Source organism: Crocuta crocuta, unplaced genomic scaffold, assembly GCF_008692635.1.
Source record: "Crocuta crocuta isolate KB4526 unplaced genomic scaffold, BGI_CrCroc_1.0 scaffold91-1, whole genome shotgun sequence".
Taxonomy (NCBI): domain Eukaryota; kingdom Metazoa; phylum Chordata; class Mammalia; order Carnivora; family Hyaenidae; genus Crocuta; species Crocuta crocuta.
The window spans coordinates 1,334,433-1,360,198 of NW_027551575.1; the positions used below are offsets into that span (position 1 = coordinate 1,334,433).

General features: G+C 37.1%; 1 protein-coding gene and 1 pseudogene across 1 annotated transcript in view; one reads left to right on the forward strand and one right to left on the reverse strand.

Moving 5' to 3' along the window:
* Positions 1–25,766, forward strand: part of DEPDC1B (DEP domain containing 1B) — an 81,260-nt gene that overhangs the window by 44,658 nt on the left and 10,836 nt on the right. The window contains exons 7-9 of the mRNA XM_077751433.1: positions 940–1,080; positions 21,785–21,951; positions 24,188–24,364. Coding sequence (XP_077607559.1) covers positions 940–1,080; positions 21,785–21,951; positions 24,188–24,364 — 485 coding nt within the window. The remainder of the gene's footprint in view (positions 1–939; positions 1,081–21,784; positions 21,952–24,187; positions 24,365–25,766) is intronic.
* Positions 12,135–12,882, reverse strand: LOC144221072 (protein YIPF5 pseudogene; annotated as a pseudogene).

Below are 25,766 nucleotides of genomic sequence, written 5' to 3' on the forward strand. Positions count from 1 at the left end.
TAGTTGTTTAGTCTTGTGTGCTGCTGGCCCAGAACTGGCCAGTGCACTTGCACTTCTCTCTTCCACGCTGTCACAGAAATTGAGAAGACTGGCCAAACTCCCCCTTATGAGACCACTTGCCATTTCCCCAAGGCACATGCATCTCTGGTTTGTCTCTCCACTTGGCAGTGTCATTCTATGGTCTTTGTGTGGATTCTTGGGGGCATTTGCTGCTATATCTGTAGAGAGCTAGGCATTTCTTCTTGTTCCTCTTTGGTGCCAGATATAACTGGATCTTTGCCTTGCTGTCTGCATGGGATATGGCTGGGACCACATTGTTCCAGGCTTCTTATTGTTACCCTAACTTTGGAATATGCTCTGCTTGATACATTATCTTTTGAAGGTTGGTTAGGGATCAAATAGGGTTTTATAATCAGAATGAATCACAGGACACAGTATAAAATCTCCTTTTTAGAATATCTTTAAGAAAAAGAGTGTTTATTAGTCTGAAATAGTTTAGAGGTGGGAATTGATTAACTCAACTCTGATTCTAAGATTTCATAATATAGCAATGATAAAATACTGAAAAGCTTTGAATATTGCTTTTTAATGTTGGCCAACTGTGTCAAGCCTAGGAAAACATCGAATATTTCAAAGAAAATAATCATCGTATACATTTAATAAAAATGCCTTTCAGAAGGATATAAAAGAAAGAGTGGGTTTCTTTTAAAATGCAAGTAAGCCAGTGATTTTCCTTCTTGTTTTATAATAGATTTAGATTTAGACATAAAGAGTATTTGTGTAAGCAAATGTATAAAGTCCTTTTATATAACATCAATTTTCCCCATGAAAACTTTTGTGATCTTGAAGATCTGTACACACAGAAACTAATCTTTATGTGATCATCCCAGTAATGTTTCTTCTTTCTCTCTCTCTCTCTTTTTTTTTTTTTTTAAACAGGGCCTAACTGTTCAGATATGAAGCAGCCTATGTATTTAGGATTTGAAAAAGATGTCTTTAAAACTATAGCAGATTACTATGGTCACTTGAAAGAGCCTCTGCTTACGTTTCATCTTTTTGATGCCTTTGTCAGTGTATTAGGTAAGTTGGAATATATAATGAATGTGTGTCTGTATTATTGATACTGAATCATTTTCATTTTCTAGTGTCTTGAGATTTCCATTAGTCAAACCTCCATAGTGTTTCTGAAATAAAAAACGGATGAGGTGCTTGCCTAGTTACAGTCCTGCTCTGTGAAGGAGGAAAAGAAATTAAGCTCTGTTAAGAAGCTTAAAGCAAGGGCCAATCGTTTTTACTTCTTAAGAAAGAATAATATGCTATGTGTCACTTTTGTGCAAAACAGTGTAACTTCTTTGGTAGAGAAGAATGTCAATTTGACATTTACTGTTTAAGTAGATCTACAACTCCGAATGTGCCTTCGAGAACAGTCATATATGGGAGACAGATTTTCATTTAGAAATCTAATTTCTTTTCATAGAAGGAACAGGTTTCTGTAGGGCTGTTTGTTATGTGTGACATGAAAAATAAATATAATAACTTCATCATTCTCTGAAGTTTGTTATTATTCTTCACAAAGATCTATATGTCAGAATTTACAGTGTCATAAAAGCGGGGTAGAAAGGGGAAAAAATCAATGTTATTGCTATAGGCCTTTTTGATATTGTTCCTTTCTTCTTGGATATCAGATTTTCCTGTTGCTATTGTGGTTGTTCAATAAATATTATTGTTTTATTGTTTGCCTTTAATGACCGATTATTGTGTGGGTATCATACTCTGTTATGTAAATTTGTAGGAATTTGCACGCTCTTGTTCCTGAGTACTGTGGGGTTTAGCCTCCTTCCCTTCCCTTCCCTTCCCTTCCCTTCCCTTCCCTTCCCTTCTCTTCTCTTCCCTTTCTCCTTTCCATCTTTTCTTCTTGGAAAGTATGGATGCCACCACAGTGTCCTAATGAAATAACTGTCAGCAATATTTGAGCAATTTACCTGATCTCATAGCACATTACTTTAAATTTTAAGTTTCTGTAAGTTTTCTGATAAGAAGAAACAAAATACTATAACTATAAATCATGTGCATAAGAATGAGTTTGTTTTTAGAGGGATTAACACTGGGAACAGATGAAAGGATTAGGCCTGTTAACAGGGGTTTGAGACCACTGGGCCATCTTGGTGTTTTGTTTTCAACCAGAAGATCGAGTGCTTGTGTCCTTTTGAACATCATACCTAATGATGCATACTTGCTGTTGTTTAATATGCATTTGGACTCACTGAGTAGATTCTTTTAGGCAATTACTGCTATTGTGCCACTGGTAAAATAAGAGTTCTGAAGACTGGAATAAAAATTACTTAGGTTTTCTTCTCATTTTCCATTTTCACAATGTTCTGTAGTAAAAATGATCTGTTTGGAAACATAAGTACATGGAACTTTTTTTAGAGAACAGATTCCAGTTTGAATCAGCTGTGTTTATGATGTCACTGGTCTATTCTACCATAATTGTTCATTTATTCTCTGCTAGGAATTAAAGCTGATTACTACCAAATTGATGTCAGAATCAGCTGTCCTCTAAAATATCACTTATACAGGATTTAGGGTGGAGAAGGATGGATAGATTAGAGAATTTATGGCAGTTAATTATCAGCAAGAATAGACTAATGTGTAAGGGTAGTCAAGATTTTTTATCCTTCTCTGATCCAGTCCTTTTCAAGTGAACATGTTTGAGACACCCTGCATTGAAAACCATATATTTTAGATCCTTATGTAGTAAAAGAAGAAATACAAAGACTTCTAGATTATCATAAATTTGTTCATTATATGATCAATAAATATCATCTACTACAGTAATCCTAGTAAGAGTCTGTGGGAAAAGGTATTATATGTAGATATGTACAAAGCAGATATATAGGTTGAATCTTGGTGTGGTTGACTCACTTCTTCAAACCTTTTGAATTACATGGACTGCAGTAGGATGCTATTAGGTAAGTAAGTAATAAAGTAGGTAGTCAGCATTCTTTGTGTAGAAGCTAAAAATCCTATAGCATTTTCAGTGGAAATGATTTTCAGTTTAATTAATGGATTTTTTGAGGTTTATTCTTTTGCTTCTAGAATGAAATAATGCTAGCTTGATGCAAAAGCTGTGACTTTGAGAGCCATTAGTTATTGGTACTGGAAAAAATATCTAAGAGATCTTAAACAAACAAACCAAAACATAACCAAACAAAAACCAAACAAACAAACAAAAAAAAGAAACATTATTTTTGGGGAGATGTAAGAATTATTCTTTAATCACTAGAAAATGATTTAATTTGGGTCAGCAGTCTGACCAAACAACATAGCTGTATTTAATAATTACTGTTCATTTCCAAAATGGCAGTTTCTTATTACAATAGAGTTTGGCTGACTCTTAAATTAGAGGTGAATGAGATGATGTAGCATCCTTCACTCACTTTCCTTGTGTACCCTGGAATCAATTGAGCTCTGTAGCTTGCCGTAATTTGTCATATTGAGGACAAATGAAGACACATAGGAAGCACAAAAGGGTTTGGCAGCAGGGGATGGTGTTTGGACAGTTGAGTGACTTGTGGGTGGTATAATGTTATGATCTGAGTTCCCACACTGGTGATCTTTGGGCCAAATCTGACTAATAAATACATTTGATTTGGCCTCTGTGTTTTGCTTTGTTTTTTTGTTTTGTTAATGTTTATTTTTGAGAGAGAAGAAGAGAGTGAGTGAGAGAGAGAGAGACAGAGCACAAGCGGGAAAGGGGCAGAGAGAGGGAGACAAAGAATCTGGCTCCAGGTTCTGAGCTGTCAGCACAGAGCCCAAACCGGGGCTTGAACTCACAAACTGCAAGATCATGACTTTGAGCTCAAGTCAGACGCTCAACTGACAGCCACCCAGGCACCCCTACCTGTGTGTTTTAAAAAGAAAGTGTAATTAATTGCCAAACTGTAAGAGGAAATTCACGTAAGAATTTGTAAATTTGTGAAGAGAAAAAGTAGAAAACGTGGCAGCTCTGGGCTTGAATTTTCCTGGGCACAGACTGCTGCATCTGTGTGGCTAGTGCCACCACTAGAAGGAGCACGTGTTCCAGGGACACAGACTCCAATATGCAGTGCTTCCCACTGCTTCTCACACTCTGAAGCCAAGTTCACCGGACTCTTTGCTCCTTTATCCATTTTGTCTGCCCCTGCAGGCACTTGGGCTTTCGCCTCCTGGTTTATTTGCTCAGAGGCTAGAATACTGAGTAGCTCTTTGCTGCTCCCTACCTTCTAAATGTCAGGTTTAGAAAATATCATCGAAATTCACTAGATTGATTGTATACTGGATTATCAAACTAAATAGTTGAGATCTATGTTTTTTTTTTTAATCTAGAGAGCTCTATAAGGGTCAACTTTTCATTCTTTCGTTCTTTTGTCTGATGACTGCTAGGAGATCCTCTGGAGCTATGTGCTATCTTGGACTTATTACCTCTTGCTCTTAGTTTCTTCAAGTTATCTCAGGATCTGTATCCTGTGGTAATTCTTGAGGTAAAACAGTGTTTTTTTTGTTTTTTGTTTTTTTTCCCAGAGGGTGCCCAGTTGGTATGCTTGACCAGACAGAGGGCTCTTGCCCACGTTAGTTCAAAGTTCTTGCTAGTGGTGCTCTCTGCTCTGAGAACCTAGAGCTTATGTCTGGAGCTTTTGAAGATGTAGATGGGCCAAGGTAAGGATTTTGAATCACCTCCAAATAAAATAATTTCTGTTATGTCAATGGCCAGAATAAAGTGCTCCTTCAAGATAGCAATTTAGGGAAGTATCTATATATACCCTGGCTATAACAGAATACCTAAGCTATTTGTAAATATAACAGTAATCACTAGGATAGCTAAGGCTTTTGGGGGCAAAAATTAAGACTTTTCTCATACCATTCATCAGAATAAATTCCAGCTGAATTAGAGAATTAAATGTAAAATAATGCACCTCTAAAATATAGTTGATACTTCTCTGATGTTGGGTAGGTGAAGGACTTTTTCCATCATAAAAGCAAAAGAAGTCATAAAAGTGCTATAGCAGTTTGGGACTGTTCATGTAGGAAAGGGCATCATCTTGTGCATAGGTGAATCTGTGTCTACTTTTAAGCAATTCACAAAGTGACTTGCATATCTTTACTTAAAAGCCACTAGAGACATAGTCCCTCTTGGTATGTCTTTGTTTAGGCAGGGAGTTCTTACCAGTTGATATATAGTCTAAATTCTATTGCCTTAATATAAACCTTTTCTTTTTTATACCTTTTCTTAGTGAAAATGAAACTGACTTTTTTTTTTCCTTTGGTTATTTGAAAACTTGAGTCTTCTGAGTCTCTCATTCTCTGGCTAAACAGACATGATCCCACTGGCCTTTCGGGAAATGCTGGGCTCTTTCAAAAGTCTTCATATTTCACTTCTTTTTTGAAGCTCCTCGCTTATTGATAACATTGCATATGTTAGTGGAAATATCATTTCTACTTTACAAAAATAAAAATTTGTGTTTGTAATGATTTGAGAATGGAAATCTGATGTAACCACTGGAGAATGGGAAGAAGGGTGACAAAGGTCGGTGTCATCCAAAGCACGGACAGCTCTGAACCTGTCATGTGGTCTTCATGGCTGAGATGTCACCTCATCTCTAATCACATAGAATATTATCTTAGTTTTATTTATTTTTATCATAAGAAACAGTGGGAATTTTTTTTTTGAGTATTCAATTATTTATTCACTCATCTTTCATCTATCAGGCTAAGTAATGACATGTTTCTCTGATTGAAAAAGTCTCACAGATGAATTGTCTAAGTTATTTGGTGGATTGTTTATTATCTTTTCATTATTTTATTCTTATTTTTACCAATGGAAACATCTCCAAACTCAGGAACTTGGTTTGTTGACTGAAGTGCACCTACTTTGATGAATCACTCTGCCTTTCTAGGTCCTGGTTTTTTCATTGATAAATGGCAGTAACGCCTATTATACTTCTAGATATGAACATGAAACTTAAAGCAGTGGGTTATACTTGTTTTCCTACTAAGTTTCATTTTTCTTGTTTTGAAAAATACAAAAAATTGGCAAAATATATAAATTAAGGTAGGATAATCATATGTTGCTAGCTAGCCATATTTTCTCTCAAATGATAACAAGATTATTTTATGTGAAACAACTTGTGATAGATCTTTATTATCTATGATTGGGAGAAGCCCTAGTATATCATTCTGAAATGCAAGAAACATTACCTCTGGGGCTACTGAAGGTTCCTGTCATTTTCTTGAAAAGGAAGTCTCAGTTTTTTTTTTTTTTATGATGATGTTGAGGTTGTAGAAATGATGAAAGATGAAAAGTTACTCTTTTCACTTTTGTTGAGTAAAGTGAAATTAATCCAAAGAAGAAAATAGTTACCACATTTAAACTCTTCATTTATAAAATGAGGAGGGCCTGATAATATCCTTCAGAAGCTCTTAAAACTTAAAACACCCCGAAGAAGTTGAAATGCCCTAAGAAGCTCTTTTAAAATCAGTAATAGTTTATGATCTTGAAGAATCCAATAGTACTTGTTGCAGATGTGTTTTGAGTTCAACTGTAGACCATCATGTGTATATTTTTTTTAATTTTTGTTTTTTAATGTTTTTTTTTTTTAAATTCTTTTTATTTCTGAGAGAGAGAGAGAGAGACAGCGTGAGCAGGGGAGGGTCAGAGAGAGAGGGAGACACAGAATCTGAAACAGGCTCCAGGCTCTGAGCTAGCTGTCAGCACAGAGCCCGATGCGGGGCTCGAACCCATGAACCGTGAGATCCTGACCCGAGCCGAAGTCGGACGTTTAACCGACTGAGCCATGCAGACTCCCCACCGCCATCATGTGTATTTTAAAACTAAATTATCTTGTAGTCATTTCCCCCTGAGTTCTGTAATGTACTTTTGCCCAGTAATCTTTTATTGAAAGAAAAAAGAAAAGATAAAGTAATGGTCAGCACAATGAAAAAGAAGTTAGGAAACAGAAACAGAGAAATCAGATTAAACTGTTTTTGAGAATCTACATATTCCTACATGTGTTTGAACGGAGGAAAGCATTATGTAGCATTCCAGGATTCAAAAGCAGACCTAAAAGTGTGTCCTGCTTTGACATTTGAACAGATTGAAAAATAATATCCTTAGAACTGGTTACCAAGAAGGACTGAAGTATTACAGGCACATCAAATCTCAGCTTTTTCCCTATATGTCTTCCCTTTGACCACATTCATACCACTTCATGGATCGCCCATGTGTTAAGGATTTCCACTCCTTACTTTTATCCTTGATCTGTCTCCTGAGCTCTGACCAGAATATCTATCTGGTTCTGGCTGTGTATTCCTGGATGTGTGTTATTACAGGAGCCTCAGTTCAAACTCAGGAGTCTGTAAGCCACTATTTCAGAAACTGTGTTGGATGTTAATTCTCTATAGTAGAACAGTGTTAAAGAAAAAGACAGAATACTATACAAATATCAGAGTACATTGTGCATAGTAGGTATGTTTATAGACTTTGTTTTAAATACCTACATATATGTATATATATTGTGATGTAATATATATTTCTTAATTTTAGTTGTAGTAAAAAATTTTGAAAAAAATCCTGCTCTAAATTTCATCTCCACCTACCTACATAGTAAGATGATTATGAGGATTTAACGAATGAGAAAATCTCTCAGAAAGCATAATATTGCTTAAATATTACTAGTAATAGTCGTTAATTGTGAAAGATGCTTATACATGGTTTGTCCTTATACTTAGATAAAAAAAATAACTTTTTACCTATGGATCATATATATATTTTTTTAACTTTATTTATTTGCGGGGGGAGAGTAAGAGGGAAAGCGTGAATACAAACAGGGAAGGGGCAGAAAGAGGGAGAGAGAGAGAATCCCAAGAAGGCTTCATGCTGTCAGCACAGAGCCTGATGTGGGGCTTGAACCCATGAACCGTGAGATCATGACGAGCTCAAATCAAGAATTGGCCACCTAACTGACCAAGCCACCCAGGCACACCCTATGGATCATATTGCTTAGAGTTATATTCAGTTTTTCATTCTTTGTGTGGTGTAATTAGCATTTTAACATGGTTTGGAAGTTTCTTAAGGGATATACACTACATTGTAGTTTTACTTAATGAGAGAGAAATGAGGAGTAGAAATGGTTTTATGTTCTCTCTTTGATATAAAGGAGCTTGTTTCAGATTTCACTATGTTGAAATATTATTTTTTTACTATCTAATCCTTGCCCCCAGTTGAAGATTGCAGAGTGATATTTTATTTGACTATCTGCATATAACATATTTGTGCATATTCTCTGAGCCAACATTTCTACTTCTAGGAATTTATCCTTAGGAAATAATTGGCCACATGTACAAAGTTGGTAATATAGGATGGTATTGAGGCGTGCCTGCCCTAGACTGTGTAAGCTAACACCTCACTCTGCCACTAACCAGCTGTGTGATTTGGGTAAGGGACCTCATCTCTTTAAGCCTCACTGTCTTTATGTGTAAGAGGCAATAATGATAGTTAAATACCTTTTAGAGTTTTTGTAAAGATTAAATGAGATAATGTTTAGTGTTTAGAACACTATTAGGTACATAATAAAGTGCTTAATTTAATGTTAACTATTGTCTTCTCCCATAAAAAATTAGTTTTATTATTATAAACATTAGCTCCTCTTATTCTGATTTTTTTATTCTGATTTTTAAAAACTTAAAAATAGGCTCCAAAACCACTATCAAACTTTTAAAATTCCTTTCTGTAGTGAAAGATCTTGTACTTCAGTTCAAAAAGTATTTTGTGAAATTCGTGTGCTTTTTACCTGCAGTGGAACTATCTGCTCTCATCAAGATTAATGGCATGGAAGTATTGCATATCGCTACATTCTACAAACAAAGATTTTATTTTATTTTTAATCTAGTCTTCCGTTTTTATCTGACATATATAGGAATGTGACAAGCTGAGGCACAGTTGAATGTCTTTGGGACCGTGTTTTCCCCCTTGTCTATTGTATCTATATTTCTAATGCTAACAGAGTTCTAGGATTATGACTTTTTATGATATTGCCTCTTTAAACATATTTAAAAAGAATAATTTATAAAGTATTCCCCTGCCGGTTTTCCAAACTTCCTACCAGTTAAAATTTTTGTGATTACAAATGGTAGCTTTTATGTGGTTGAGCAGTGCTATTAGTTTATGTCTGCTTTATTCCCTAGGTTCAGTTTCTTTTAAAATATAGATGTACTTAATGGCTACTAGAGCTTAAAGACTTTTTTTTCACGTTCCTGAAGATTTTGCTGGTAGATTACTTAATGATATAACACAATGATGATAGATGGCTGACAGATAAACTTTTTAAACCTAATCCAAAATTAAAATTTTAATTTAATTTATTTTTAATTTAGGATTCTTATAGTAGTCAAGAAAAATATATCTGTGAGTGTTAATAAAGGATAAAGAGTGTGGTATTAAATCAAGAGTGTAATCTTTAAATTAGCAGTTAATAATTGCTCCCTGTTCAATTTTAAAACTGAATTAAAACCAAGTAGAGCTTACTGAAAGCAGGTTGATAATTATGTATTGATAATTATGTGTGTAAAGGAGGAAGAACACATCGGTGTGAATCACAGATGTATTTTTTTTTGATGTTTATTTTTGAGAGAGAGAGAGAGAGAGAGAAAGTACGAGTGGGGAGGGGCAGAAAGCGAGGGAGACACAGAATCAGAAGTAGACTCCAGGCTCTGAGCTTTCCGCACAGAGCCCAACATGGGCCTTGAACTCACAGACCACGAGATTGTGTTGGATGCTCAATTGACTGAGCCATCCAGGCACCCCCCCCAGCTGTATTCTTGGGGCAAATCTTAACTACTTTGGCACTGCCATTTTATAAAGCAGTTTGGCATTTCTTTAAAAAAGGTTAAATATACAGTTGCCAGATGAGTCAGCAGTTTCACTCTTAGGTTTATACAAAACAGTTGGTAACATATATCACACAACAACTAAACGTTCATGGAAGCATTACTCATAATAATCAAAATGTGGAAATAATGGAAATATACATCAAATGATGAATGAAAAATAAGTAATATATTCATACACTGAAATATTATGCAGCCATTGAAAGGATTGAAGTGTTGTTACATGCTATAACGTGGTTGAACCTTGAAAACAGTATTCTAAGTGAAAGAAGCCAAAATATCTCATTCTGTATGATTCTGTTTATATGAAATGTTCAGAACAGGCATATCTGTGACAGTGGTGAATGTTTTCCCAGAGCTGAGGGAAGGAGAGAATGGGGAGTGAATGCTAATTGGTATGGAGATTTCTTTTTGGAGTGACAAAAATATTCTGGAATTAGATGGTGCTAATGGACATAACTTAATAAATATAGTAAAAACTGCTGAATTGTACATTTAAAGATAACTTCACAACAAAAACAATGAAAAAGAACCAAATTGGACTTCAGGAGTTAAAAAAAGCACAATATTACAAGTGGAAATTTCATTGAATGGGATTAGGAACAGATTAGACACTGCAAAAGAGAAGATCAGTGAAATTGAATATACAGTAATAAAAGCTAGCCTAATGAAAGCACAGAGGGAACAGGGTCCAGAAACAAAACAAAACAACATACATCGAACACAGCCCCAGTGACATATAGGGCAATATAAAGTAGGTTAATGTACATGTAACTGGAACCCCTGATGGAGGTCCATAAAAACTAGCTCATGTGTTTTTGGTTTGGTTTGGTTTTGGTTTTGGTTTCAGTTTTTAAACCAGATCCCTATCATTCCTGGATCACTTTCTTATTTTCTAGCAGGAAAAGTTTCTGTTCTTTCTTTCTCAGGTATTTCTTAAAGGATTCTTGCTTCCTTCTAGTAGAGAATGATATATAAAAGCCAAGATTTAGTACTTGATGTGTTCATTGTTATTCAAAATTGTCTGTATGTAGAAAAAAATTCTCCATTGGCAGGAAATAAGTGACCCTGAAATCTGATTCCCAGACTTCCACAGCAAGTACTCTTTGGGAGGAGGAATGTGGTTAAATTAGCAGAGTGGAGAGTAATGTAACAGACATCCATGTTCCCACTACCCTAATTTAACACATAGATGGTGCAATGTTGCAAAACATCCATGTCATTCTCTATATCTAGAAGCAAAACGGCTAGGCTGTTTGGTATTTACATCTTTACTAGTTCAAGCAAATTGCTTTCCAGAGTTGCAGCAACTTACACATACGTTAGAAGTATATTTCTGTTTGACTGTTTTTGTTTTTTGTTTTTGTTTTTGTTTTTTACCAATACTTGGTTTTATCAGGATTTAACATTTTTTTTAATTGGGAAAAATTTAATTACTAAGCATCAAATGCACTTTACATTGATAACTGCAGTACTGAAATTATAACATTTTTAGTATTTTTCTCAAAAAAGTATAGTGATTTTTATTTCCCTAGGAAACATAAAGATCCAACTGTATACACTAACATGGCCAGTCTAGGTGATTATGGGTTATTTAATGGTAATCTCAACAGGTGTTTACATTTTTCATCTTCAGTAGATTGTGAACTTCTTGTATTGTTGAATTTTCGCAAAAACTTCATGAGATGATTTAAAGGAATGTCAAATTTTTGAAGGGCAAACTCCTATAACTATACATTGGTATTGCTTTTTTTGCTTCAAGCTCATCTAAATGGAGAATACAGGCAATTTTTCTTTCCTAATCCCTTGAAAAACTAGACAAGTCTTGTGTCTTCTTAACTATGACTGGTGGTTTTTAAGAAAGGTTAGCAGCTCCGTGGTTAGTTTCCCGCAGTTAAAAATATATCAAAAACATTTTAATACAGTTTATAAGGAAAACACTTTTTTTTTCAAAGGCTACAGGAACAGGAAAAAATATCACCTCTTATTTTTATAAGCACAGACATTGAAAGCTAGTTGTGCTGCAGGTAAATCCAACATAGTGTTCAAAAGTTCTATAAACATGAACAAAATATCATCTTCACTTCCACTGCTCCAATAGCTGAACGTTAGATCTGCATGAGAGATGCCCTGTAGCAGTTTGCTGGTCCAGCTTAAGAGTTCACAGTCCTTTTTGACCCATTGAGGTCCACATGCTGGATAAATTCAGTTCATAAAATGGCAATTAGGGCAAAGACTCCGTACAACAAAGCACAGGGATATGCTACTAGAAGTGGTTGTTCTTCCATGGCTAATGCAGAAATAAAAATTTTGGAAATGGAAAAACTGCGCCATCCAATATTCCGGCAGTGACAATGAGTATTGCCATTTCTGCAAAGAAAATATCACTGGAGAGCTGGAAAGTAGGATCACGGGAAGAAGACCGTATCCAAGGACACTTGCCACACAACCAAATGAAACACCTGTCATACTCATTAATTTTAGTAGACAAAACATTCCTAGACATCCAAATGCACTGATGCCACAAACATAGACAAACTAGATTTTGCCGGCCAGTAACAACGTGGCTCTAAAGGCAGGGAAAAAAACATTGGTTGTGCCAAATCAGTCACATTCATGATGCTGCCATCTGCTTCTTCTAATGGAGGTAACATCATTCGTGTTCTTTGCCAAATGTGGTCAGAATTGATACCTGCTTCTTCTAATAAAGGTCGCTCATCCTCAAAGCCGTTTCCATAGAAAAGCTAATGTGTCGGAGTATATGCCTGAGTTAGCTGGAAAATTGGCTCAGTGTGTGGCTGTTGCAGCTGCCTCATGTCTAAAGGGACCAAATTGGCCTTGCTGTGAGGAGACATAGCCAGCATACTGTTTGCTACAGGGTTCTCCACTTCCTCCATAATCATATGACTGTGGTGATTGGTCGTCAGTGCTGTAACTTATCTGGTAGAAATCTGTATTTAAATTGCAAAGCCTGACGTTGCAAATGATCAAACGTGGCAACTCCCCAAAGCCCCCAAATGTGGCTTAAGATCCCGAACTGGCCGTGTTGCTACATGTTACAAGGCCAAAAAACTACTGGGCTTTTTAATTTTGCAGTCTGATGTGTGTGAAAAGGAGTCTTGTTGCTGTTTATTGGTCGTATGTGTTTCTTCTTGGGTGAAATACTTTTTCTGCCCTTTACCCATTGTTTTCTCTTGGTCTTTCTTTCTCTATATTTTTCTTTCTTTCTTTCTTTCTTTCTTTCTTTCTTTCTTTCTTTCTTTCTTTCTTTCTTTCTTTCCTTCCTTCCTTCCTTCCTTCCTTCCTTCCTTCCTTCCTTCTTCATTCTAAAAATATATTCTAGGTACTAATTCTTCATACCTTATGTCTAGCAAATATTTCACAGTCTGTGGCTTCTCTTTTGGTTTTACTCAAGAGGTAAAAACACCTTTTATGTTCTATTTTGGTCAAATTAATTTACTTGTGTATCTTAAGAAATCTTTCACTAAAGGATTCTGTACTTTTAAGATTTTTAAATTTTGCATTTTTCATGTTTAGGACTCTTAATTTCTCTTGGTTTATTTGATTTATTTGAATGAATAAGTATTTTAGATTTATAAAGTTGACTTTATTAAGGTATAATTAACATACATAATATATAATTAATATGCACCCATTTTACGTACAGTTCAATGAGTTTTGATGAATGTGTACTAGTGTAATTAGCACTAAATTAAGATAACAGGCCATTTCCGTTACACCTGAAGCTTCTCTTGTGCTCTCTTTTAGTCAGTCCCAGTGCCTGCCACCACTGGCACCAGACAACCAGAAATAGAAGCTTTTTATCCTATAGATTTGGTTTTCTTTTTAAGAGTTTTGTCCAAGTGGAATTATGTAGTATGTACTTTGTATCTGGCTTCTTTTGCTCCACATAATATTTAGGAGATTTCATTCATGTTGCAGGTACCAGTACTTGTTGCTGAGTATTCTACTGCTGTGTGGATATACTATAGACCATAATTTGTTTATCCATTTACTTGTTGTAGAACATGTGGCGTGTATCCAGTCTTGGGCCATTATGAATAAAGCTGTATAGACATATATCTTAACTTCGTCTGAGTAAAGGCTTAGGGCTAGAATTGCTGAGTCATATGATAAATGTACATTTACTTTCATTATGAAACTGACATGGTATTTTCGAAAATAGTTGTGCCATTTTACATTCCCCCCAATGATGCATGAGAGTTTCAGTAGTTCCCCATCTTTGTTAACATGTGACACCATCAATCTTTTGTTTTAGCTCACCTAGTAGGTGGGTAGTGGTATATCTTTGTGGTTTTTAGCTGCATGTTTCTAAAGACTAGTTATATTGAGCATGTGCTCATTTTGCCCAATGGCTTTTCTGTTATCTTCTCTTGTGAAGTGTTTTTTGAAATATTCTGGTTTTTTTTTTTTTTTTTGGCATGTTTGTTCTCTTATTATTGAGTTGTAAGAGGTATTTGCATATTCTTCCTATAAGTCCCTTCTTCAGTTATGTAGTGTAAATATTTTCTCCCAGATTGTGGTCTTCTTTTTCCTTTTCTTAACAATGTCTTTAAAAAAGCAGAAGCTTTTAGTTTTGAGAAGTCTATTTAATCATTTTATGGTTCATGGTTTTTGTCTCAAGAAACCTTTGCTTACCTTTAAATTATATTGCTTCAAATAAAATGTTACCACCTTTCCATAATATCCATTCATTTTCTCTTTTTTACCCTTTCTAATATTGTCATCCATTTTGTCTGATATTTTATAGCATCTGTAATAAACCCTAGTGTATGTTATTTTTTCTTTAGGCAGGTAATTTTATTTTAAAGAAATTTGGGAACACAAAACAAGTTTGATTTACTCACATATTAATCTTTTCTGGGAATCTCCATTCCTTTATGCAGATCCAGGTTACCATCTGGTATCATTTTCCTTCTGTGGGAAAAATGTCCTTTGACATTTTTTTATGGTATAGGTCTCTTGGGTATAGATTTTTAGGGGGAGGTTGGGGTTCTGAAACGTCTTTTTTTTTAATGTTTTCTTTCTTTTTTAAAGTTTTTTTTTCATAGTTTATTTATTTTTGAGACAGAGAGAGACAAAGCATGAGCAGGGGAGGGTCAGAGAGAAAGGGAGACACAGAATGGGAAGCAGGCTCCAGGCTCTGACCATGTGTCAGCACAGAGCCCCACGTGGGGCTCGAACCTACAAACTGTGAGATCATGACCTGAACCGAAGCCAGACACTCAACCAACTGAGCCGCCCAGGTGCCCATTTTGTTTATTTCTGAGAGAGAGAGAGACAGCTTGAGCAGGGGAGGGTCAGAGAGAGAGGAAGACACAGTATCTGAAACAGACTCCAGGCTCTGAGCTGGCTGTGAGCACAGAGCCCGATGCGGGGCTCGAACCCATGAATCGTGAGATCATGACCTGAGCTGAAGTGGGATGCTGAACCGACTGAGCCACCCAGGCGCCCCTGAAACGTCTTTGTTCAGACTTAATTCTGGAAAGTATTTTCAACAGGTATAGAAATCTAAGATAATTTTCTTTATTTAGCACTTTGAAGGTGTCTTCTGGCTTGACTAGTTTCTGATGAAAAGTCTATAGTCATTACTTATTTTTGTTCCTCTGTTTGTAATGTGCCTTTTCCCCTCTGACTGCTTTTGAGATTCTTTATCATTGATTTTAGGAATTTTATTATGATATGCTTTAAAGAGTTTTTTGTGTTTATTGCCCTTTGATTCATTGAATTTCTTTATTCTGTTGTTTTATAGATTTCACCAAAGTTGGAACATTTTTAGCCATTATTTGTTCAAATATATTTTCTGTGACTTTTCCACTTTTCTAATGACACAGATTTTAAGTCATTTGCTGCTTTCCCATGGGTTGCTGTAGCTCTGTTCATTTTTTTCCCTACCTTTTTGCCTACTCTGCTGCTGTTTTGGCTAATTCATTTAACTGTGTATTTAAGTTTTCTTTTCTCTGTTTTTGAAGTGTTAATCTGCTATGGTTCTCATCTAGTGAGTGTTTCTTTTGAGGATAAGCATTTTTTATCTCTAGAAGTTCCATTTGGTTCTTCTTTATATCTTCCATTTTCTCCTTACTATCTATCTATCTATCTAAATAATATGAGAACATAAAATATCTTTTGTAATATACTTTTTTCCACGTTCTTTATCTTTGGCGATTTTTATGATTTTCTACTAATTTTTCAGTGTTCATCGGTGTCTCGGGGGATTTTTGTGCAGGTTTATGGAACCCTTCTCTTTTGTTCCCTGCAGCTGTAACTCTGCAATGTCCAGCTGGCTCAGCCTCCACAAACTCCATTCTGTCTCTTCCCTCTGCTGGAGATCTCTGTTTCTGATACATGTTTTGGAATGTGCCTTCAGGCATAATGTGGGGGAAATTGTAGAGCTTATTTGTTTTGCTTTCTTTTCTCAGGGATTACGATCCTGTCGTCTTATACCATGTATAGAAACTGTTACTGCATAAAATTTGTCCAGTTTTCTAGTTGTTTGCAGGGAGGGAGGGTTAGTCTGGGCCTTGCTATTCTATCTTGGTTGGAGTCAGAATTTTCTCTACTTTTAATAAGGTAAGACACTGTCATATAATTTTTTTCCTGACATATGGTTATTCGATTATTCCAAATTCCATATTTGAACAGACTATTCTTTCCTTGCTGATTGGTAATGACATTTCCGTGATATATCAGGTTCCCATGCATACTTGGGCCTGTTTCTAGACTTTCAGCTTTGTCGTGCTGGTGGTCTTTTATGTATTTTTATGGTAGCATCATACTGTTTAATTACTATAGCTTTGTAGCTAATCTTGCTTTCATGTCAGGTGAGTCCTCTCCTAATTCTTGCCATTTATGGACATTTCACAAAGATAATTTCTTTGTGTTTTTCCCGATGAACTTTTTACCTGTTTGAATTATTGATTGGAGTAGGAAACAAAAGCAGGTCAATTTTTGTCCTTGAAATATTGTGTTCAGCCACATAGTTACTATATCAGTTAGCAGGTGAAATGCTATTAAAAGATAAGCCTTTTGCCTAAAGAACAACTTTCACCTAGGTTTTAAGACAGTAGCAGCATACATTATACATTAATAGCCAATTCTAACAAAGACTTCTATAATCTTTTGGTTAACAAGGGGCCAACTATCAAATGGCTATCAAATGTTGTGATAACTGTCGTTGATGGCAACAGAGGAATCCACATTCTTTCAGCTAAAAAGTCAAGAAAATTTAAGAGTTGTTATAGGTCCTTCTAACATCAGTAAGCCAGACATAGCTGTTTTTACTTAATAATAATGTGGGCATGAGATTTTTCCAGTGACCCAAAGAGTCATAATTGTGAGAGTCTTTCAGAATTATGCATGGTGAAGTTGACATAACCATTACATGTGGATGATGTTTACATATGTTTATATTTTTTCCATCCTCTGTGATAGGGTTGTGCAGCTGTTTAGTTAGGCAGGTAGGCTTGAGATGGGCATTCTTAGATGATTGGTTACTCAGTAATATTTTTTCTCTCATCAGAGAGACTCAGAGCCAAATTCACATGTGAGTACTAGTGCACAATACATTTCTAAACTGGCTTTTTAAGAAGATCTCACCAAAGTTGCATCTGATTTGCATCTTATTTTCCATCCTGATATTAGTCTTAATGCTTTAATTTACTAGTAGAAATTACAGTAGTAGCAGCAGCTATCATCAATGCTATTAGTTTCAACTCACCTAGGCTTTCCTTTATAGCTTATGGGCTCCCAGTTTAGTACAATGATTTGGTTTTATGGTTGTCCACAACAGTTTACTGCTGGGTTAATTGGAATTCGGGAGGTTAAGTGACTTGTCCAAGTATATACAGTCAGTGGGACCGGGGACTTAAGCCAGATATTCTAGCTCCAGTCCTAGCAAGGGATGACTCATTGTGATTTCTTCATCCATATACTTATTCATTCACATATTCACCACAGAAAATATTTATTAAGCCCCTGTGATACCAGGTAGTATTCTACCTGTTGGAGGTATATTAGTAAACAAAACTGGAAGGAATCCCTGCCCATGTGGAGCTTACATTTTAGTAAGGCAGAGGGGAAACAATGGTAGATGACAAAAAAGTAAATTCTGTACTATATTAAGAGGTGATGATGTATAATTAGAAAAAATTGAGGTGCCTGGGTAGCTCAGTCAGTTAAGCATCTGGCTCTTGAATTTGGGTTCAGGTCGTGATCCCAGGGTCATGGGATTAAGTCCCGCATCAGGCTAAGCATGGAACCTGCTTGAGATTCATTCTCTCTATCTCTTTCTCTGCCACCCCTACTCCCCACTCATGCACGGTCTCTCTCTAAAATTAAAAAACAACAACAACAAAAAGAACAGATAGGGCAATTATAGCAGTACCAATTTTTATACCTTTTGGGAAGTAGAAACAACTTAATTTTTAAATTTTATCCGATGAATTATTAAATTATGTCAAAATGACAGAATTTGTTCTAAACCTTTCAGAGTATGTTGTTTGGAACAATGTCCTGCTCTTTGCCTCCCTCCCCAAGAAGCAGTGCTATAAAGGACAGCTAAATTGCAAGATCGACTTACAGAATATTTAATTCATTTAGAATTTTGGCTGTAGTTAAAATAATGGTATTGTAAGCCTAATCAGTCCCTGCAGTGTTTTGTTTTTGTTTGTTTGTTTCCTTCCTCTGGTAAAATGCATTCCAGGCTCCAGGAGGGGGTATTTGGAGCCTCATAGTTCATGTTACTCTTCAAGCTTTGGGCATAAGCAGCTCTCCTTCCTTCTGCATTCTGGAGTGTTGTGCAGGAGCCTCTCTCATTCAGGCTATTGATGATGACTCCTCCAAGGCCACAGGCTGGGGCATTGTTTGGGAGAGATTAGGGATTTAAGGAAGGAAGGGATCAGTACCATTGCTTCTCTTTTTACAGGAGGTGAGAAATTGACAATTGGAATGAACTGCTCAGGGGTCTCAGCTGGGATCAGTGGCAGAAGGATGGGGAGTCCCTGGCTTCACAGGGGGGCCAGTGAGTTATTGGGATGTATAATGAGTCAAGGGTGGATTTTCGTCTCCTAGTGTGTAGGTTTGTGTAGATGAATTCTTGAGATGGACTTACCAGTACAGTCTCACCCTAATTTTCATAAAACCCCAAATCATGGCCAACTCCAGGTTTGGTATATAAGCAACTGGAAGTTTAGAATTTAGACTTTTTAAAAAAAGATTTGATAGATATAACTTTTACGTGTTAGTTTAACAGTATCCCAACAAAGAAATTTGAAAATTAAAAGAAAATTCATGTACTTTTGATCTTTCTCTTTTTACTGCCTTATTTTTATAAGGTTTATTATTGTGATTTTCTTCATAAATATTGTACTGGAAATACTGTGTGATAACTTCAAAATTTACCATTTTTAATAGCCATGTAAAACTCTGTTGACAAACAGGTATTTGAATATTCACCTGCTCTTTACCAGGAAGTTCGGCTTACCAAAGGAAGTGCATTAGGCTTTCAATTAGCTTGCTGTCTCTTTCATAAAACAATATATATTCATGAAACATAATAAAATAAAGTAAAATCTGTCAAACGTGGTTTATACTTTGGAAAAAGAAGGAATTTGTGGGCTAATGTGATAGAAAGCTTTATGGAAAAAGTAGGTTTTGTGGAGAAACAGATCTAGAATTTAAATAGTTCATACTAGTTCCACTTCTTCTGCCTCATCCAGACCGTCATCATGCCTCTCATCTTCCTCCTTCTGTGTTACCCCCTTGCAATCTCTTCTGTCTAGAGCTGCCAGAATAAGAAGTAATTTAGGTTAATGATTCCCCTGCCCAGAACCCTCCAGTGGTTTCTAAAGTTATGCATAATAAAACTCGAAGTCCTTAATGATAGTCTACAAGGTTCTGCCTGGTCTGACTCTTGCCTTCCACTCTCACCTCCTTTCCTACTTGAACGCTGTTATACTTTCCTGTCTCTTCACACTGGCCTCACCACTTTTCCTCACACACTCCAAACATGATCCCATGTCACTATCTCTGTATTGCTGTTTCCTCCATCTTGGAAATTTGTCTCTCAGATACTTCCCTGGCTTCTTCTCATTTCCTTCAGATCTCTGCTCACATTTCACCTCCTTAGAGACCTTTCCCAAAAAACCAGAAATGTTTTTCTGAGCACATCCCATCACTCCCCTGCTCTTTTCCTTTTTCTCCATAGCATTTTTCCACCTGCCATATGTATATACCTCTTTACTTATTATCGGCTGGAAAGTAAACTCCATGACATCAGGAAAGGATTCTGGTTTTTGTTGAGACAGAGACAGCGTGAGCAGGGGAGGGTCAGAGAGAGAGGAGATACAGAATGCGAAGCAGGCTCCAGGCTCTGAGCTAGCTGTCAGCACAGAGCCCCACCTGGGGCTCGACCTCACAAGCCGTGAGGTCATGTCCTAGGCTGAAGTCGGACGACCAACCGACTGAGTGACCCAGGCGCCCTGTTTTTATTCTCCACTGTATGTCCTCTTCTAAAATAGTTCCTGGAATACAGGCAGGGCTTAATAAATATTTGTTGGATAAATGAAAGAAAGAATCAATATATGATCATAAACCTTTTTTCTTTTCATAGATTTGATTATGTAGAATTGAAAGAAGGTCTAGTGGTGAGAATCAGCAGCAGTACTTTCACTGAACATCTAGGATTGAACCTGGTGTATTAAAGCTCCTGTTGTGCCTCCTTTTCTCTCCCATGCCCATCCACTGCCTTCAGGGCCAAACCCAAGCTCCTTAGTCTGGTGTTCGAGGCCTTCTTAGATCTCATCTCTGCGGACCTTTCCAGCTTTACTTTTCTGCCAAGCCTGTGCTATATCCTAGGGAATAACTTATAATTGCCCTACTGTTACCTTTGTAGATGTCTCTCGTAGCACCTCTCACATTTTCCCATTTACTGTTTTTTAGTGGTGTCTCCTCATAGCACATCAGCTCTTCAAAGTGAGGGACCTGGCATATTTTCGTATTTCCAGGACTTGGTACAGTTCCTGGCGTATCATCGATGGTTAGAAATATTTACTGGATGCCAAAGATAGTTTTGCCTTTAAGACAAACTAGTGGGAACTTGGAAAGGTTGGGTATGGAACAAACAAATTGGTGAAAGCAGTTTCTTCTCATTAGAAGGTTTGGACATGGATGTGTCTGGGGACAAATGTGGTTGAAGAGAGCACAGTATTAGAAAACCGTGATTTTTAGCACAGTATTAGAATACTGTAGTTTGGTTGAGGAGAGTTGGCATATAACATGATTGAATCAGTACATTTAGCTAGGAAAAACAGCTTGTGTGCGAGGAAGGGTTATTTGACATGTGTCATTTGTAAAGAAGTGCAGCCATCTGGCAGTGGTCTGACTGTAGGCATATTAGGCCTATTGTTCGTTCTGTGAGAATCCTGTTAGATACTGACCCTGCTCATCCTGAGGACATACTACAAGGGGGAAATTGAAGGCAGCAGTGGCACATTCATGTCTTTGCTCATGCTGTCTTGGTCCTCTAGTAACTGTGAGTGCTGAGGGTTAGGTTAGACTTAACCTGACTGCTCTTGGTTCGGTGGGAAAGAATACTACGAAAATCTGGTTACATCTGTTAAGGGTATGAGAGAGGGAAACAGCTGTATTTGTTTTATATATTTCTCATCCTTAGTTGATGGTTTGTATTTTCTGTGTCAATTTATTGAATCTATAATAACTTGACCCAGCATTGTTGGATATGTGTACATGATTTTAATAGTTCATATTTTGAAAACTGTAAACCTAATGGAGTCATGTTGGCTATTGGTTTTAAAAGATTAAAACCTTCTTTCTAAATCAGGTTTGTTACAGAAAGAGAAAATGGCTATTGAAGCATTTCAGGTTTGCTGCCTCCTCCTGCCACCTGAAAACAGGAGAAAGTTACAGCTGTTGATGAGGATGATGGCAAGAATCTGCCTAAATAAGGAGATGCCACCCCTGTGTGATGGTCTGGGTACCCGAACGCTGGTAGGTTGATCTCTAACATCTAACTTGATTTGAGTTTTTGGAATGCAGTCCACCTGAGGAGAGTTTACTAGCTTGGCGACCAGAGGAAGGAGCAAGGCAGGCTTGCCTGTGGAGCCGTGGCTTAGAAACCAGTCCGACGGCATCCCACTTTGGATGTTAGTGTCTTAAATAACATAATGAAAAGTGAAGAGTGAATAAGGACAGGCTCTGAGTTTAGAGGGGTCTGCTGCCTCCTGCCTACAGTCAACATAAAAGGAAGGGTGGAAAGTGAGAATACATGGTCTCTCAAGAAAACAATATTCTTTCCTCCAGGACAAAAAGGGTTGTAAAGCATTTGTCACTATACCAAGTGGGATAGGTGCAGCCTGTATAATGTGCTAAGAGGAAAGAAGGGAAATACAGAGTTGGACCAGATAGCCTGGTGGCGAGACCAAGAACTTGTTCACTCTGGGATATGATCTTAGGGTCCATGAAGTATTCTCAGTTTGCTTACAAACGTATGCTAATTTTATTTTATTATTTTTAAAGGCTTTGCTTGTTTGTTTATTTATTTTTGAGGGAGAGAAAGATCAAGCAGGGGAGGAGCAGAGAGGGAGGGAGGGAAAGAGAATCCCAAGCAGGCTCTGCTCTTTTAGCACAAAGCCTGATGTGGGGCTCAAACTCACAAACCATGAGATGATGACCTGAGCCAAAGTCAGACACTTGACTGATTGAGCCACCTAGGTGCAATGCTAATTTTAAATTCTACTTTGGTAATGTCAGCTTGTCTTTAAAGATTGGGTTTATGTTTAGAATTTTTTATTACAAAAATTTTTAATTTTTATTTATAATTAATTAATTAATTAATAAAAATTGGAGGGCCTGGAGCAAAATTGATGGTTCATTGGGATGTATGTCCTTTCCATGTCCTGGTCAACCATGGTGTACTCTTGGGGTCCTCTGGCCCAGTTTTAGAAGTGTGGAGTAAGATCAGAGGAGCACTCAGTGCCCAGTACAGTGATTCTTAACCTTGCTTTTGGTTGGGTGGGTGGATAATGGGGCTAATGGACCTTTGTGAAAAGCTGAAGAGAACTTTGCACCTAGTCACCAGAAAAATACACATGTAAGATTTTTGCATATAATTTCAAAGCATTCACATTCCCTAAGGTCCAGAGTCTCCAGGTAAGAAATGTCTGCCTGCATATCTCTCTGTGTGCATACATGTGAGTGAAAGATAAAGTATCATCTGCAGTAGGTTGATGAAGTGAAGTCTAACTAAAGAGAATTACATGATTTTGTGCTTGTAGGTTTTAAAATAAGATTGTCAGCAATAACATGAATAGGAAAAGGAAAAAAAATGTCTAGGAAAAAATGTCTACCCAAAGGATAGTATTAAGAAGGGAATAGTGAATATGCATGCTACGAAAGCAGCTACATAATATTTTTAATATTTTTGCTTATTGTAAAGTCTCATCACAATGAACTTATTATACGGGCACCTGGGTGGCTCAGTCGGTTAAGCCTCTGACTTCGGCTCAGGTCATGATCTTGCAGTTTTTGGGTTTGAGCCCCCATCAGGCTCTGTGCTCACAGTTCAGAGCCTGGAGCCTGCTTTGGATTCTCTGTCTCCTTCTCTCTGCCCTTCTCCTGCTCACTCTCTCTCTCTCTCTCTCAAAATAAGTAAACATTAAAATAATTTTTTTAAAAACAATGAACTTGTTATAAAGTCTCATCATTTTGTTCAAATATGATTGTCAAATGTACATCTAAAATCCTAGAGAAAATTATAGTCAACTAGAAAGAAACATAACATTTTTCTAGAAAGAAAAAAACATTTTTTTTAAAAAATCGGTAGTGAAATAAGGTACTAATAAACTAAATGGCTTTAAAGTACTTTGAACTTTAAAATACTATATGATTCAAGTAATGGTAGTGATAATATTGTTCAGAATTTATTTATATATATTTAAAACTGTCTGTAAAGGTATATGCTTTAAAAATTGCTCGGACAAGCATCTCTCCTGAGTCTCTGTGAGATAAGAAGGACCTTCTGTTCGTGCTGGTTGATAAAAGCAGCCCATCTCAGGTGACCAGGTATGGCCAGGTGCCAGATTAGATGTGTACCCTGGCCTGTGGGCCATTTCTCACTCACTAGTCACATTTGGTTTTTGCAAATTAGATTGAAATCAGTTCATTGTAGGGAGAGCAGACATCATCTCTGTGTTTTGTTAAAAACTGCCTCCTCCTCTGTTTTCAGATGGTTCAGACATTTTCCCGCTGCATCTTGTGTTCCAAGGACGAAGTAGACTTGGATGAGTTATTAGCTGCGAGGTTGGTGACGTTTCTGATGGACAATTACCAAGAGATTTTGAAAGTCCCTTCGGCCTTGCAGACCTCCATAGAGGAACGTGTGGCTCATCTACGAAGAGTCCAGGTAAAGGAGTCCTTTACAATTGCCAGCAGAGAGCCATGTAAATTGCTGGGATTTTTGGGAGTTCTTGTTGGGAAGGAGTAAGTGAATAAATCTGTACAAAGTCCTTTCAACAGGGCGTGGTACACGGTAACCACTGTATTTGTCTGGTATTATTAAAAATTTATGGAATGCTTGCTCAGTTTGGTTACATTAGTCAGTGCTGCATACCTCTGCTTGCAAATTCCTTAAATGAATTTGTTTAGAATCTGCATATACTTCCTGATAGAAATGATTTATGTGCAACACATGACTTGATCATAATCACCCTGTGACCTATATACTGTTGATATTTGCATTTTTTGGATGAGTAAGCTGAGGTGCAGAGAACTTCTTAAGTCACAGAGCCAAGATTCAAACAGATGCACTCAGTCTCCAGAATCAGCGCCCTGTCATACCACACTGCCTCCGTAAAACACCGTGTGGTAGAATGGCCTCAGAGCCATAAAGACCTGGCTGGGCCAGTTCCTGGTTCTCCTTTTCTCTGGTTTTGTGGCCTTGGGCAAGTCTCTTAACCACTCTGGATTTTAGTTTCTCCAAGTGTTAAAATGAGCCATACCTGCTCTATAAAATTGTTGTTAAGAGTAGAATACTGTACTGTAAAACCCCTACCATAAATGTCTGACATATAGCAGGCACTCTGTGAAAGGTAGCTATTATTATTGTTCTATTAAAATGATGCAGAAGAAATATAATGCCTAACTATTATGTGGGCCCCAGAGTGGGTATTGTATGTCAACCCTGATAAATGCAAGCAAATGGTCTGCTTAGCTCCTTTGGAATGATTGGCCCTCTTTCTGCTTAAGTGCTTTTTAAGGTTTCACAATTAAGGACCAGTGAGCTGCCACCTCCCAAAGTATTATCAGAGTGAATCACTCTTTCACCTGTTTTCAGTGTGCCCTTTAAAAATTAAAATAAAAAATTTGGGTAATTATCAACCTAATATTACATTGAAAGAATTTGGAAGATATAGAAAGTGCGCACTGAAAACTCGTAAGAGTAACGCTACCTGTTTATTTAGTATTACAGTCTTCAGGTTGTTTTTCTGTGTCATGTCATGTCTTATGTTACCTTGCCTTTTCCCCTCCCTACTTCCCTTCCCTTCCCCCCCTCCCCTCCCCTCCCCTTCCCTTCCCTCCCTTCCCTTCCCCTTCCCTTCCCATTTCTTATTTGATTTGTTTTTAATGTTTATTCATTTTTCAAGAAACAGAAACAGAGCGTGAGCAGGGGAGGGGCAGAGAGAGGGAGACACAGAATCTGAAGCGGGCCCCAGGCGCTGAGCTGTCAGCACAGAGCCGGACATGGGGCTTGAACACATGGACTGTCAGATCGTGACCTGAGCCAAAGTCGGAGCTTAATCAACAGA